At 35.9% G+C, this 15,300-nt stretch overlaps 1 protein-coding gene across 1 annotated transcript in view; it reads left to right on the forward strand.

Moving 5' to 3' along the window:
• The window catches only part of LARGE1 (LARGE xylosyl- and glucuronyltransferase 1), a 188,488-nt gene that overhangs the window by 116,052 nt on the left and 57,136 nt on the right, over nucleotides 1–15,300 (forward strand). Inside the window, exon 6 of the mRNA XM_015812827.1 lies at nucleotides 12,961–13,073. Within this exon, the coding sequence (XP_015668313.1) occupies nucleotides 12,961–13,073 (113 nt within the window). The remainder of the gene's footprint in view (nucleotides 1–12,960; nucleotides 13,074–15,300) is intronic.

Below are 15,300 nucleotides of genomic sequence, written 5' to 3' on the forward strand. Positions count from 1 at the left end.
AGCATAGTGAAAAGATCATAATAATGGTCTAAATAAATCTAATGCCAAGCTGTCATATTCTCTTCCTCCATAGGGAAAAAGAAGCATGATTTCTGTGACTTGATTTATGGGGAGGGACAGGCTTCTCTACTGATTTGTGTGTGAAATGTGAGCAGACATACCAGGTGGATAAAGAACATACCCATAGGCATCTAAATCAGTTCCATCTCATAGTTTAGGTGGCCAGATAGTGACTTATATTATGTTAGCATCTTAAATAAAAACAGACAGCACTGAGGAAGGATCCATTTCTAAAGGAAATGTTCCTATTAAATAACTTAGTACCACCAACCAGTTCTTTGTGGCAGTTGAAATGTTCACCAAGGAATTTCTTCCGTCTCTGTGAAATAGATTTGCTATTATGAAAAAGCTAATACACAACAATTATATTAATGCCATTATTTATATCAGAGGTCCCCAACCTTTTGAGCACTGGGGACCAGTTCCGTGGAGAAAGGTTTTTCTGTGCGTGGTTTTGTGTGCTGCCTGCATCCCATGGATGGGGCTTTGCTTGTTTTTGCGGACCGGTTGCTGACATGCCACGGCCTGGTACCAGTCCATGGACTAAGGGTTGGGGACCCCTGATTTATATTATGATGTAAAGGTGTAAAAAGATTATGGTTTTGGAGACAGGTACTATGGGTTGCTAGAAGACCTACTTCATCAAATAAAGACAGGCTTCTCTGTTGAGAGGATTATCATCAAATATGAATTCAAAAATTTAAATGAGTATAACAAGTGGAGATGGTATAAAAAAATGTCATTGCTTGGTAAAGTTAAGAGAAGTATAGAAGGGGAAGACAGTGGATTAAGTGAGTGGATAGAATCTATTTATTTGTTTTATATCAGAATTCCAGAAATTATAGAATGGTTCTTAGAAAAGCATAAATTACTAGCAGTAGAGCAAAATGTCAGGCATAAATGTACATGCAGTCATCAATAGTCCTGTCTGATTTTTCAGGAGTACCAACCATTTAACCAAAAATGCTAAACACTAGTTGAAATGGTTCCTGGGGCCTATGAAAATGAAAGTGAACTCCATCCACTTTATGAAACCCTGCCCTTTAGCTTAATCAATTCTTGTGCAGAGTGGGGAAAGAATTGTATTATTATATTCCATGGTAACGGTAATTTTGTCTGGTATTTGACCCCTTTGTTGTTGTTAATTGCGAAGTCGTGTCTGACCCATCGCGACCCCATGGACAACGTTCCTCCAGGTCTTCCTGTCCTCTAGAAGGCAGCAAATATCCCATCTATTGCTATGATGGAAAGGCAGTAAACAAGGTGGTATCTTCATTCAGTTTTGCCCATAATATGCATTCTAAACTTCATAAATTTAAATTTGCAAAAGGAGAAAGATTTACAGGATCTAAAGAGAGATCAGAGTATATTTATTGTTTATTTACTGATATTTTATTTTCCACCCACCATATATTTTCTCATCCTCTTTTTCTTCATTTTTTTAAAAAATGTCTTAAAATAAATACAAAATTAAGAAAAAAATAAAGTTGGAACATTTTGGGTATAGCTCTAAGCCTTGTTATTAACCGTTTGTTGCCAAAATTAGCTGTATTGTCACACTATATATCACAACATATATCTACAAATAAAATAAATACAACTTTGGAATGTGTAATGGGTAAATCCAGTCATCTTAGCACTGTCGACGTACAGGAGTACAATAAATATTTATTGCTAGTTTGTTTTCTGCCTACAGTGCTACACATCAGCAGGGAATTTACAACATTAAAAATGCCTTTAGTATAGTATAAAATATTTTAAAATAAGACATATTACAGCAGATTAAAATTATATTTAATTCCTAGGTTTTATTTTTTTTCTATTACAAGAACACTATATCACTTGTTATATCGTAAGAAATGTACATATTTCTTTTGCATCCCTATTGAATAGTCAAAATCACTTGATTAAAAAATGCTGAATTAATAAATCCAAGTCAAACTGATTTCCTCTCATTTGCTACTAAGCCAACAACATTCTGTCTTTGGCACAAATACAAGCAAGTAACTTCGAATATAATAAAGACTGAGGGTGGTTAGGTAGAACAAGCACTTCTCTGATCAAACAAAGCCATTAAGATGCATTCTTATTTCAAGACTGCGAAAGACTTGTTTGGAGGTTCTAGAAGACAAGCACAGGTATCATACCATTGACTAAAGATTGATATACTCCTTCCTGAGATGGTTGTCACTTCCATGAGCATACAGTTCATGGAAGAACACAAATGGAGTGGTGGAGGAAAGGGACATCTGCCTAACTAGCCAGATCAGCTCAATTAACTGTGGTGTCTTCACATCCAGAAGAAAAAAAGCTTATCATTGAAATGATTGAGATTGACTGGTGCTCCCTGTCTCTCACACGTGCATATGACAGACAGACAGACAGACAGACAGACAGACAGACAGACAGACAGACAGACAGATGATATATTCTGCATCAGGCAGGTGATCTGCATAAATATAACAACCCCTGTAATAAAGGATACTTAAGTGGTTACATTTTGACCCTCACATGAAAAATGAATGTGCAGTTATCTACATTTGAAAATACTATGGAAGATACTTTCTTGGAATGTCTGCACCAAACAAGGAATCAATACTTTGAGTTATTTGATTTTACAGATTTCCAGAGAATGTGTTTTGAATATAACTTACTTACATTTGCCTTGCTTGGCAATTTTACAATTGAAACATGTATTAATTAAAACAGTACAGCTGAGAAGTCTTATCAATCTCCAAGGTAGTCCTAGGAACTAATTCTAGGATTAGTTTTATTTTCTTTTGTCAGGTTTATTTCATATCACCACGAGATATCTGGGATTTCTTTCTCTTTAGTATATAAATACTAATTATCTTTTTTCCCTCTTGGTGTTACAATTTTCTATATTTCACTAGTAAAAATAACTTAAATATTAAAAAGAAACATCCTGCTAAGCTGATATTCCATTCCCCAATTTCCTCTTCCTCTCTTACACTGCAGAAGTGGTTAGTTATGGAGAAGATCCAGTGGAAACAGCTATTTTATTTGACAGCCTCAGATATTGCTTTAACTTGAGTTCACGTATAATAGCTGACATTACTCTGAACAGTTACTCTTGACAGTCTTGCGTGCTTACAATATACTCATGCATTATTCTTCTATGTTTTAGTCAGCTCAAGCTTTCATTTTTCAGTTCCACAAAGCTATTAAAACCTTTTTTTTTTAGTTTATGTGGTTGAGAGAGAATAAAAAGGATATAGTTGAGCTAAAAAAGCAAATGCATGAAAGGAAGATTGGAGAGGAGGTAGTAGCAAATGCAACAGCATTTTTCTGAAACATGGAACAAGAGGTCATTGAGTGCGACAGTTCAACTTCTCCAAAATAGCAAAGGATGGATTATTGACAAAGTCAGCATATGTCACTGTAAAGAAAACTGTTCAAAATTGAAATGTATTGTTTGACTCAGTGCTCAGTGCTCGGAGAGAACAAAGAAATAAATCTCCTGGGAAGAGAGGGTGGTGATAAAAGAAAGGTAAGGCTTATCAGATGCCTGCTCAGTGAATTAGAATAGCTGTCAAATAATATAGCATTAGAATAGGAGGAACTCAGAAGCCCCTTGAAAAGTCAGAGATACAAACAAATTGTGTCAGAATGGAGAATAAATATAGCACTTAAATCAAATGTAACACTGATTTGGAGAAAAAGAGAAATGAAGATACCATCACTTTATTTGCAAAAAAATGAATATGAAATCATATTGAGATTGTATCATTAAATATATTATAAAAGCTCCTCTAGGGAAATCTAACACCTTTTGATTTCTTCCTTCTAGCTATGTGAATGCTCAGAATAGCCTTAGGAATAATTCCAGGCCAGAGTACCTTTTTTCTCTCTCTTTCTATAGGTATGGATAAAGACTTTCCTTCCTTCCTTCCTTCCTTCCTATAGGAATATGGGTGCATTTCTTTTGTGCAAGGAAACCTGATGGGTTTAGTTGGCATCAATACATCAAACAAGTCTGTCTCTGTGAGAAAAAGTCACAACAGTAGGGAATTCTATTGTTTGGTCTTATTGTTCCTTGAACATTAAGGAAACACAACTACTTGTTATAGTGTAAAGTTAATGTCATGTTTATGATGTCTTAATTAAGGAAGTTCCACAGAGTAAGCTAGATCCTTTTAGAAGTAAATTGGGTTTGTTTCTTAACTGGATGCTGTCTTCGAGTTCTGAGGTAGACATCTACTTTCCAATCAATATAGGTAGGAAATAGCTGTGCTGATATATTAATTCCTTATATAGTCAGCTTTCAAAACCAGAAAAGTCAGACTCCTGTTCTACAGAGCTCAATACTGGAGTTGTCAGAGATTGAACTTGACCTATACTCTTTCACTGAGTTGTGGAACTTCACCAATGATGAGTCTGCTTTCAGATAATGGGCCAGTAATACCCTCTTAATTGGTGAGAAAGAAAATAGGAATATAATATGCTGTGAGCTCTTTAGGCTGTAAACAAAATGATAGGAGTATTTGATTCAGGAATTATAGAACCGTAGAATTGAAAGGGAAATAGGAATTGGAAAGGAAGTCCTACTGCCAATAGTCTGAATTAAAACATATCTGATACTTTAGTTTCCAGTTTTCATTGAACATGTCCATATTTCACTTGTGATCTAATGATGTACTGCTATGAAATGATCAAAATGCAAGCATTCAACCATTTTATAAATGCAGTGGTTTTTGTCTTCTTTTTGTATGCTTTCGAAGGACATTTCAGGTAGAAAATGTAATTTTGCTTTAGGAGTTCAACTAAAGTGTGGGAGGAAGTAGAATTTTTAATGAGAAGCAGAAGTGTGAAATTAAAGAGTGAGAGTAAATATGATTCAAAATGAATGAGGCCTGTAGTGGATAGTTAGTTTTTGCTGGTAGCCAAAAGTCCTTTTTCTGATGCCATTGGCTTTAAAAACTGCAAAGTGGGATACAGAATGAATAATTCTTCTTTTTGAGATTATTTAGAGAGGGGCTACACTTTAATAACAAAAGCAAAATATTTTATTTTTACTATATGCAAAAGAATTGGCAAATTAGAAGCAGACTTTTACTAAATATGGAGAATATGGAATATCATTATAGGCTTAACTACTAGTTATTAAATACTAATTCTTTAGTCTTTAATATCATAGATATGAAAATAATGACTTCTGAGGCTGTGTCATAGTGATTGGAAATTTCTAATGATAGCTACTTTTTATTTCTAGTATTTGAACCAGTACTAACAAAGATGGTATTCCTAAAGCTTCTATACTTTATTTAGATGAAGACTGACACGGTGCTTTTACTAATGGATGTTTTATACTCAAAAGGCTCTTCTCTAATAAAGTTGATTAAATCCACTGTGGACCAGTGGACTTTATGACACATATGTAAGAGTAACTGGGAAAGTGGTAGTCAAAGATGAAAATTTGTAATACATTTTTGGAATGAATTCATTGTTGAGTTCCTATGCTGTGCTGAGATTTGTTTTCATTAACATGCTAATTGTTCAAACACTTCTCTGCACGTAACTAGCTGTAGGCACCTGACATGTTTTATTTTTAACATAATTATTTCCGTTATCATCTGAAAAAATGATCCCTGGCTATTCTCTCTTAGTACAGTTGGTTCACAATGGGAGGCATGCAGTTTTAGAAAATGCACACAATGATTGGCTGAGTTAATACATTGGGCACAGATTGTGCTAATCTGTAGCTTGTTTTTATCACTGATGAACAGCCATTATGACTTGGTTGACACTTTATGCTAAGACATAAGCCATGATTTACAAATCAGAATAGCTGGGTTCATGCAATGCACTATTTCAAAATAAACTAAACAAACCACATTATGTCTTGGAATAATTGCTGAAGCCAATATTAGATTGCTCTCTTCAATTGCTTTAAGGCATTGAAGTATATAACCAAAACTGAAGGACAAAAACAAGCAATCATATACAAATCTGTCCATGAAGAAGAAAATTTTCTTAGAGATGTGATTACTTAAGGCATCAGAAAAAGACTTTTGCGGTCCTGTTTAGGTTTTGAAACTTCTAGGAAAGTCTGATAATAGCATTCTGATAGTATGATCCTTCATTACACTCTTTGATCAGTATTAAATTTTTAAAAAAATTGGATTTACAAAATAATCACATGCACAAAATGAAAACTTTTCCCAAATATTATGTCCCCACAGAGGGTTAGGGCAGTTGTCCTGTCCCATTTTAGGTGATCCTTACTCCATTTTTATTCTTATAGTTTCTTGAACTGCTGAATAAATAGTGTTTCATCATTGAGATAAAATTTCATTTTGGGATATACTTTTTGTTTGTTTAATTTTTATATTGTTAGCAATTTTTGGAAAAATTGGAAAGGCAAGATATAGATTTCTTCATGTATGTACCATTCCTAGTATGTGTGTGTATGTAGGTCTTTGGTTATTCGGGTTTTCTCCCGCGTAAAATTTGAAGTGTCTTGGCGACGTTTCAACGAAGTCACATTCGTCATCTTCAGACTGGTGTTTTCGGCTTCGTGCTTCTAGGAGCAATGTGTGATTGCAGCTGTTTCTTCCTTTTAACTGCCAGTGGGGGTATGAACTGATTGGGTGGGAGTTTGGCTGTGTTCTGATTGGGTGGAGGTGTGTTCTGATTGGTTAGGGGCTTGGCTGTGCTCTGATTGGATGGGGGGTTGGCTGTGCTCTGATTGGAAGGAAGAAACAGCTGCAATCACACATTGCTCCTAGAAGCAAGAAGCCGAAAACACCAGCCTGAAGATGACGAATGTGACTTCGTCGAAACGTCGCCAAGACACTTCCAATTTTATGCGGGAGAAAACCCGAATAACCAAAGACCTACATACAAACACCCGTGAAAACTTCAGAAAACATACACATACATACATATACATATATATACACACATATATAACATGGTATACATACATATATACACACATACATACACACTCACATGTACACTCACATGCATATGCATAAACATGCATATTCACACAGACACATCTTCTAAGAAACTTTTCTTGCCTAGTTTAAAAAGAGGCATTCAAAGTAGATTGCAGAATTAATTAATAGTGCTAAATTCAAAAGCACTTAATTTGGAATTTTCCAGTCCATGACCCATACCACAGAAAGTAGCTAATAACAAAGACTTAAAGAAAGCTGTGATTTTATGCAGTCCTCCTCTGCTAGTTTGTTATATAGTCACAGCTGGTCTTTTCTTTCCTCTTTTACTTCTGAGTAGAACTTTTATGGTGATGAGTGTTCACAGTAACCAGCAGTTCCACTGAAATGATGAAAAGTGTTGTGATGGCAAAGATGCACATTCTGCTCTTGCGTGCTTATGTGCAACATTATAATACAACTAAAAAAGGACAGATTTTTTTTCATAGCACCACAAGGGACATTTCATCTTCAGTCTCCTGCTAGAGTGATATAACAGTTTTCTATAAAATATACATATTACTGTCAATTTTATCTACAGCTCCTTTCCTAATGTTCCATAAAGGATTGTGTCTTTTTTTTTCAGCTGCCACATACTGAGTTGTTTTCCTTGAGCTGTTTGTTCATGCTGTGTAGCTGTTCAGTTTTGATCTGCATGAGGTACTTCCAGAGCATCCGGGATTCAAACCTAGCACCTGTCTCAACATACAGTTCTAGGAAAAGATACAAACCATTTTAAGGTGAAGCAGACAGATGCTAAGCTTGCAGTCCCCTGCACACCTTTTGGGTACTGAATCTGAACTGCAGCACAGCCCTAGAATTTCCCCCAAAATGCAAGAAGATGTATGGACTTCGAATAGTCTTTGCTTAACAGTCACTTAGTGAACATTTAAAGTTACCACAAACCTCCCCAAAAGATACTTAGGACCTGTTTCCAGAATTCTGATGGTGGCATCTCCACCCCTTGCAATCATATAACCATATTTTGGATGCTTGGCAATCGTCTCATCTGTATAGCTGGTTGCACTGATTTATTACTTTTTTTCAGGCAAACAATGGCTATAGAAATGCATTGACTTGTTTATCAGTCACAGCAATCACTTAATAACCACCACAAAAAAGGCATAAAAGGAGGTTGGTCATATAGGTTCTTTGACTTGCAACCATCAAGACTTTCAATGGAAATTGCAGGCTCCATTACAGTCATAAGTCCAGGATTACGTGTAATAGCATTTGATTGATAAGACCTGCATTATCATTGTCACCTTAGGGACCACAGCATGAAAGTTTATCAACCCGTTGGCCAGTACTATGCTTAGTATACACAGCTGTAGAACTCACTTATTGGCCTGGTGATGAATGACGAATTAACCAGCCTTATGTTTCCGTGATAAGAAAAAATGGGAGGAGACCTGTGTTGTTATAGTACTGAAATTTATTGATGTTCCTCCAATCTTTTCTTTGGTTTTTAATTCTTCAAGTTGCCACTTCCTCATGACCAATTTGGGATAGAGTTTGAACAAGAAAGGTGAAAGAATGCTACCTTGTTGCAGTCCTTTCTCTATCTTGAACCAATAAGTGTCTCCATATGATGTTTGCACTGTGACTTCTTGATTTGTGTACAGCTACTGTACCAACTGAACTAGATGTGTTGCTATCACCAAATCTTCTAAGGCTCTCTACAGCTTGTCATGATCAAGAATTGATGATGCTGTCTTTTTGCTGTTGCATAATTTTACTCAGTTTATTATTTGATCCACAGTTAATACCCAGATATATCTTGGCACTGAGGATTGAACTGGACCATTCATAGCTGCATAGAACATAGCTGATTTGATTATGGTGCCATTTATTTGGTGCAGTTCAAATGTATAAGTGATGCTTGTGCTATTTGAACCAGGTATTCATGATTCAAAATAAAATTTCAAGATAAACTGAAACAAATGATCATCTGTGCCTTTCCTTTTCCCAAGTCCAAAACTGCATTGAAATCACCCAGTTCATAAACCATGTCTTTTGGGGGAATTTGCTTCAGAGTTATTTCAATGCTGATATCAAAACCCTCTATTTGCATCAGTTGTTGGGGTATAGACGTTTACAACTCTGATTTTGAGGAGCTTAGCACAGATTTGGATGGTTACAAGGCTATTATTAACTGTTGAGAAGCTGTCCACTGCTTGAGTGGTTTCTTATTTGTGATAAATGCCAACAATCAATTTGCTTTGCTGGTATCATTATCCAAGTAACAGATAGTGAATTCTTCAGACTGGAAATAGCTTTGTCTATCCAGTGTAGCTCATTGACCCAAGGAGGTTGATTTTCAACTCAACCATCTCCCATTTGATAATATCCAATTTACCTTGGCTCATTCCTTGAACATGCCACGTTTCTATCTCAGTTCTTCATACAGTGCAGACCCTTCCTTTCACCAATGGCTGCATCAGCATCTGGGATTCCTGCTGGATGGTTAGGTACATCATTAATGCCTTGACTACTCACTACAGGTCATAAATAGCATACCTGCTGGCAACTCATTCAATCAAATACATCTTTCCCTGGAATCAACCAACACAATGCCAAGAAAAGACCTAGCTTCTTAAAATATTTGTTGACATGTTACACCTGTCCCCACAGGCTTCAAATCACCTTTTCCTTTTTGAATCCAGATTACTGCACAATTCTGATAAATAAATGAAAGTATTTTAAACTGTTACAATGTGATGGCAGCCTTCATCTCCAAGCGTTTGAAATATAACAATAAGATGTTTCACTGGATTTGACCATGAAGTGTAGGCGATTCAACATGTTAAGTTTCATTTATTATTAATAAAAAGAATACCCAAACTCTTGGGAGCCTCCCAAGAGAGACTTGGAGTGTAAAAGCTAAGGTGTAGAAAGATTTTTTTTAAAAAAAAAATGAGATGTCTGTTTTTATCCATAACTATTAAGGCACTTTGGCTGAATATGAATTGCATAAGACTGCGTGTCTTGGTAATACTGCTTTTATTTATAAAAGAAGCCTTCATGGCTATCTGTTCTCTTGTTAATTCATTAACTCCACTTCTATCTCCCTTTCACTTCAGGTGCTTTTTTGTTGACCAACTTTTCCATCCATAGCAGGTTATACTGCTATGCTGTCTCTGAAATATGAAATATTCCATATTGAGACCAGATATCTAAGGGGAAAAAGGTCCTTTGATTTCTCTTCTCCTCCTGGGTCTTTTTTTGCCAACATAACAGATGAGAACAACTCCCTTTCTACCCTGTATTCTGTTACTTATCATTTTAAATATAGCATGATGCTAGGGAAAAGCAGGCCTTATACAGTAACTCACACCTCGTACACCGAATACCATGGTTATAGAATTTGGTAGTCAGCTTTGGAATTAATTCATTTTGAGCCTCTAGTGCTGGAAAGAGAAACCTATTCTTTTTTAGCCACTTTTTTGTATATATGTACAGTATCTGCAGGGATACACTGAGCAATATTTAAATGAATAGAACTAATTTGCTTCTCCAGCATACATTCCCTAATCTTGCTAATATCTACTAGAAAACATCTCTCTCTCTCTCTCTCTCTCTCTCTCTCTCTCTCTCTCTCTCTCTCTCTCTCTCTCTCTCTCTCTCCTTTTTTTTCATTGTGGAAATAAACATTGCAAACTGCTGAAAAATATGGGTGATTACGTTCTTTATAGCAGTGCTCATTTCTGATCCTCAGAGCCCTGGATTTGATTATGTTAAAACAAAATTGCTTTAAGAGTGGAACTATTTATGTTTATTTAAGAATGAGTATAAATTAAACCTCTGTGTTCTTGTGAGCACACTTCTAGTCTTGTATCATCCAATCTATTAGTTTGTTCTCAGATATGTTGTTTTTAAATCCCCTTTGGTTATCTGTCAGATGCCTTGTTGATAACCCCTTAATCTCTTTAGCCAGGACAGGGTTATCTGCATGCTTGAAAGAATAGAGAAAATGGAGTGGAGATATAGTAAATGCTTCCCAGGCAGCTATATTAAAGAAGTGGTGATTAGATCATTTTTCTTGTTTCATAAATAAAAATTAAAAACTATTTCCAAAGAATGTGAGGGAATGAGGGAAGGAAGATTCATTTTCTATCCTTTTGAATGTATTACATTCTTATTAACTAAATCCTTGCCATCTCAAGTTGGAAAGGGGCATTTTATTATCCCTAATCTGAATTTGTGATAGAAGATTCTGCTTTAACCTGATCTTCAATCTCAGGGATAATTCCTTTGTGATATTCTTGGGCACAAATAGTCTTTCTGATTCTAGCCATCTATGCAAACTCCAGGCAGGATTAAAATTCCTTTTCAGAGAATTAAACAACAGCAAAAGGAATCAATTGTTCCATGTTGAAAAAGGCTGGTTAAGATTTCATCACAGAATATTATAAAGGGAGTTCTCCCTCCCCCATCCTCCACAAATCCTTTTTTTTTTTTTTTTTTTGCAGCAGGGAAGAAACAAATAGGTAGTTGAACTATTACGTAATTTTGTTTTTAAACCTGGTGAATCATTGTGGCATTTATTTTCATAATATTTATAAAATATTTAATTTTTAGTTTTTGTATATATTTCTCTGTCAGACACAGGAGTTCACTGTTTTTCAAAAAATAACTTCCCTTCTAATCTGATGATTGGGGAGGGGCTGATCTTTCTTTGACAGAAATTTTCTGCCATATCTATTAAAAGTGCTTGAAATCTTAGCCAATGTCATATGGGTACATTAGTACTGCACATATCATTCATAGGGGAATTTCATGAAGTCACCAAGAAGTCTCTCCAAACTTACTACTCAAAGCATCATAGTACCTCATCCTTACCTGATGGTTCAGGATAAGGTGCTTCAATACCTTTTGCTTATGGTAACATTAAAGAAGAATATTTGTAGCTCAGGGTTGAAAATGTGGGATCCTCGGTGCTCTCTGAGTTTAGTTGTTTTCTTGCAGATATTTCATTACCCAAATTAGGTAACATCATCACTGCTAGCCCCCCTTTTGCATCTGCTCAGCAGCAAACCCAGTATAAACATTGAAGTATTATTGGGGAATACATCCTACATTATGTCAGTCTTGTGGAGCTTTAAAATTTTAGTGAAGATGTGTGCAAGTATGCATTAAAGTCCTTTGATCTACTAATCTTTTGATGATTAATCATCCATGTGTAGAACAGGCAGTCCAGATGGAAAGGAAACTGACTGTAACAAATGTTGTACTCTTGATAATGAATACTGCATTCAATATAATTAATTTACATAAAGATTTCTATATTGCCAGTCACCTTATCCAATATAACTTAGTCTGATATTTATATTGGTCCCTTTATTAACTTTGTGTAGGGACATATGAAAAATACATCTTTCTCAAAAGTTTTGTCCAATATAGATAAAGGAGTGGTTGTTGATGGAATGGTTAAAATGTTTTTTTTTTCTTCTGAAAATGCTGGATGTTTTAAGATGAGCCTTCTATTTGCAAACTGCCTGCATTTTTCTATTTCTTTTTTTAACCAGGAAAAGATCAATTAAGTGGAAAAGATCGACTTCCTTTACAATGTCATTTGATTGCTACTGCCTGGAACTCTCCATCTGAAAACACCAAATTTGCTTTCTGGCATGCACATATTTCTGTCATTTAAAACCCTGAGATGTAATTGAAAATTGTTTGTGTTATTTGACAGGTAGATTGACACAAAGAGATCCAATTGTTTATTAAGGAATGCTTCTAATTTGTGAGGTTTCTTAGGCTAACTCTCCCCACCCCCAATTTTCCTCAACATAATAGAACTGTTCATCATAGTTTGGAGTTAATAAAGCTTCTGTTTTAATCCTGATACAACCATGCTGAAGCACGAAGGCCTTGCTTTTTGCCATTTTCACTGCAGCTCACCTTTTTCTTTGTTTGCATTGCTTATTGATTCCAGGGGTTATTCTGTTACTTCTGGATAAATTGCGCAAGATGAAATGGGAGCAGATGTGGAGACTCACAGCTGAAAGAGAGCTAATGAGCATGCTCTCCACCTCATTGGCCGACCAGGTGAGTGTGTGCTGACATCAGGATTACCCCTGAAAGTAGGGAATGGAAAGAGAAGTCTTACCACGTACATTACAGAACTTTTCCAGCCAATGTTGATGGTTCACTGCAGTGACTTACAACCATGTTTAGTGACCATTCAAAGTTATGGCAGTGCTGAAAAAAGTGACTTATGACCGTTTCTCACATTTCCAACCATCACAACATTCCCATAGCCTCTTTATCAAAACTCAGGTGCTTGTCAATCAGCAGGTATTTACAGTGGTTGCAACTCAGGTGATCTCCATTTGCAACCTTCCCAGGCAAGTTTCAACAAGCAAAGTCAAAAGGGGAAGCTGGATTCACTTAATAACAGTGCGATCACTTAACTACCAAACCAAAAAGGGTCATTAAAATCAGGTGTGACTCTCATAGCGATGGAGATTCAGGTCCCAATTGTAATCATAAGTCAAGCAGTACCTGTACATGGATTTTTCTAAAAATGGATGCTTGCTGGTGTGAGAACAACAAATCCAACTTTCCCAGAATAACCAGAGTGCTGATACAGATTATATAAGCAAACTATGTTGACGTATTGGAAGTAGCTTTCAAGAAGCACGCTTTTGTCAATTTGTAGGTATTCAGGGTGAAATCTTTTTAGGATAGGAATTTTACAACTTAAGAATCATTTAACTATTTAAATATTATATGCTATTTTCTCTGTTGGTCACTATGCTGTTTAAACAACTTATGAACAAAATAATTGAGAATGAATCATAAAATTGTAGTAAATTGTTTTTGAAAAGCATAATGTACAGATGAGGGAAGTCTTTGGCTTGATCTAGCTTTTTTTTTAAGCCTATTTTCTGCTCACCTTCAGGAGCCCCCCTTTTAGAAATGGAAAGCTGCAGACTTTGAAGAAGCTTTAAAAGTATCATTTTCTTCTATATTAGTTTTGCCATTGTCAGTTCGACAAGCGTTCTTTATGATTTCGCCTGTCTCCTACTTTAATAATCACCTTTGTCTTTTTCATTTTCTACCATATCATCTGAGTGCCTCACAGACATTAAGGATATTATCCTCAGAGCACACTTGGGAGTTGGAGACGATTCATTACTCCATTTTTTCAGAAAGGATACAGATATGTGAAGCAATTAATGTTCTGATACAAAATCGATCAAAATCTGTTTCAAAACTCCTAAGTTCAGCTACCATTCCAAAATAATTTCCTTCTGCACAGTTTGTGGAAGGCCACTGTTACTACTCCAGAGTTCATATGTATAAATTTAATTTGGCTTTCAATTTGCCTTTTAAAAATTATATTTTAGGATGGGAACTCCTGCGCTGAGCTGAAGAAATGAAGTGGCATCTGAGCTTCATTTCTGTAACCAAAAGTAACCGTTCCACTTCCACTTCCAGGCATGGAGCAGAGAGGAAATCTTTGGGCAAGCAGGGGCAGTTTGCGACCTTCCCTGCCAGCTTCTCCACTGACTTTCTGGGGAAGTGGCAAAGAAGATTGCAAATGAAGATCACCTGACCATGGAGCATTTGGCGAGCAGTCATAAGTGCAACATGTTGCCAAGCACCCAGATCACAATCATGTGACTCCTGGAGTGGCTGGAGTGACGTTTTACAATGACCAGAAGTGCTTTGTGAAATGTTGCGTGGTCATTAAACAACTGGTCATAAGTTGAGGATCCCCTGTACCTGGCAAGATTATGCTACAACTTCCAAAACAAATTTATTTTTATCTTTCCCTTCTTTGAACAAATTATGTCTAAATGGCTGATATCTTCCAACAGTGTCAGATGTCAGAATACCATCACAAAAATCTCCCCAATTTTATTGAATATGGCAACATATCTGTAATATATATTTTAATGCCAAATTAAATATCTCACATTATGCTTATTAGATGGTTTAATTGTAAAAGCATAATTGGTTCGGTGATGTTGATGTTCCTCAAGAAAACACTATGACATATCCTGTGTCATGAGAGCTATTTTCCATATAATCTGTTTTTTATTGATATTTCACTTATTTAGGAAATTTATATAGCCATCCGTCTTAAAACACAATTCTCCTTGGCTCGCAACTCTTTATTCCAGTATTTGTATCTGCCTCATTCCATAGATTTTTGACAGTTCTCATAAATTTATAGCTCTAGAGTAACTTAGAGCCTTAGAGAGAGGCTATCCAGACTTTGGGATTGGGCAAGCTTCTCCAAAGACCTGAAACAGCCAAGGAGAAC

This window comes from Protobothrops mucrosquamatus, unplaced genomic scaffold, assembly GCF_001527695.2.
Source record: "Protobothrops mucrosquamatus isolate PMUCROS unplaced genomic scaffold, P.Mucros_1.0 scaffold113, whole genome shotgun sequence".
NCBI classification, from domain to species: Eukaryota; Metazoa; Chordata; class Lepidosauria; order Squamata; family Viperidae; genus Protobothrops; species Protobothrops mucrosquamatus.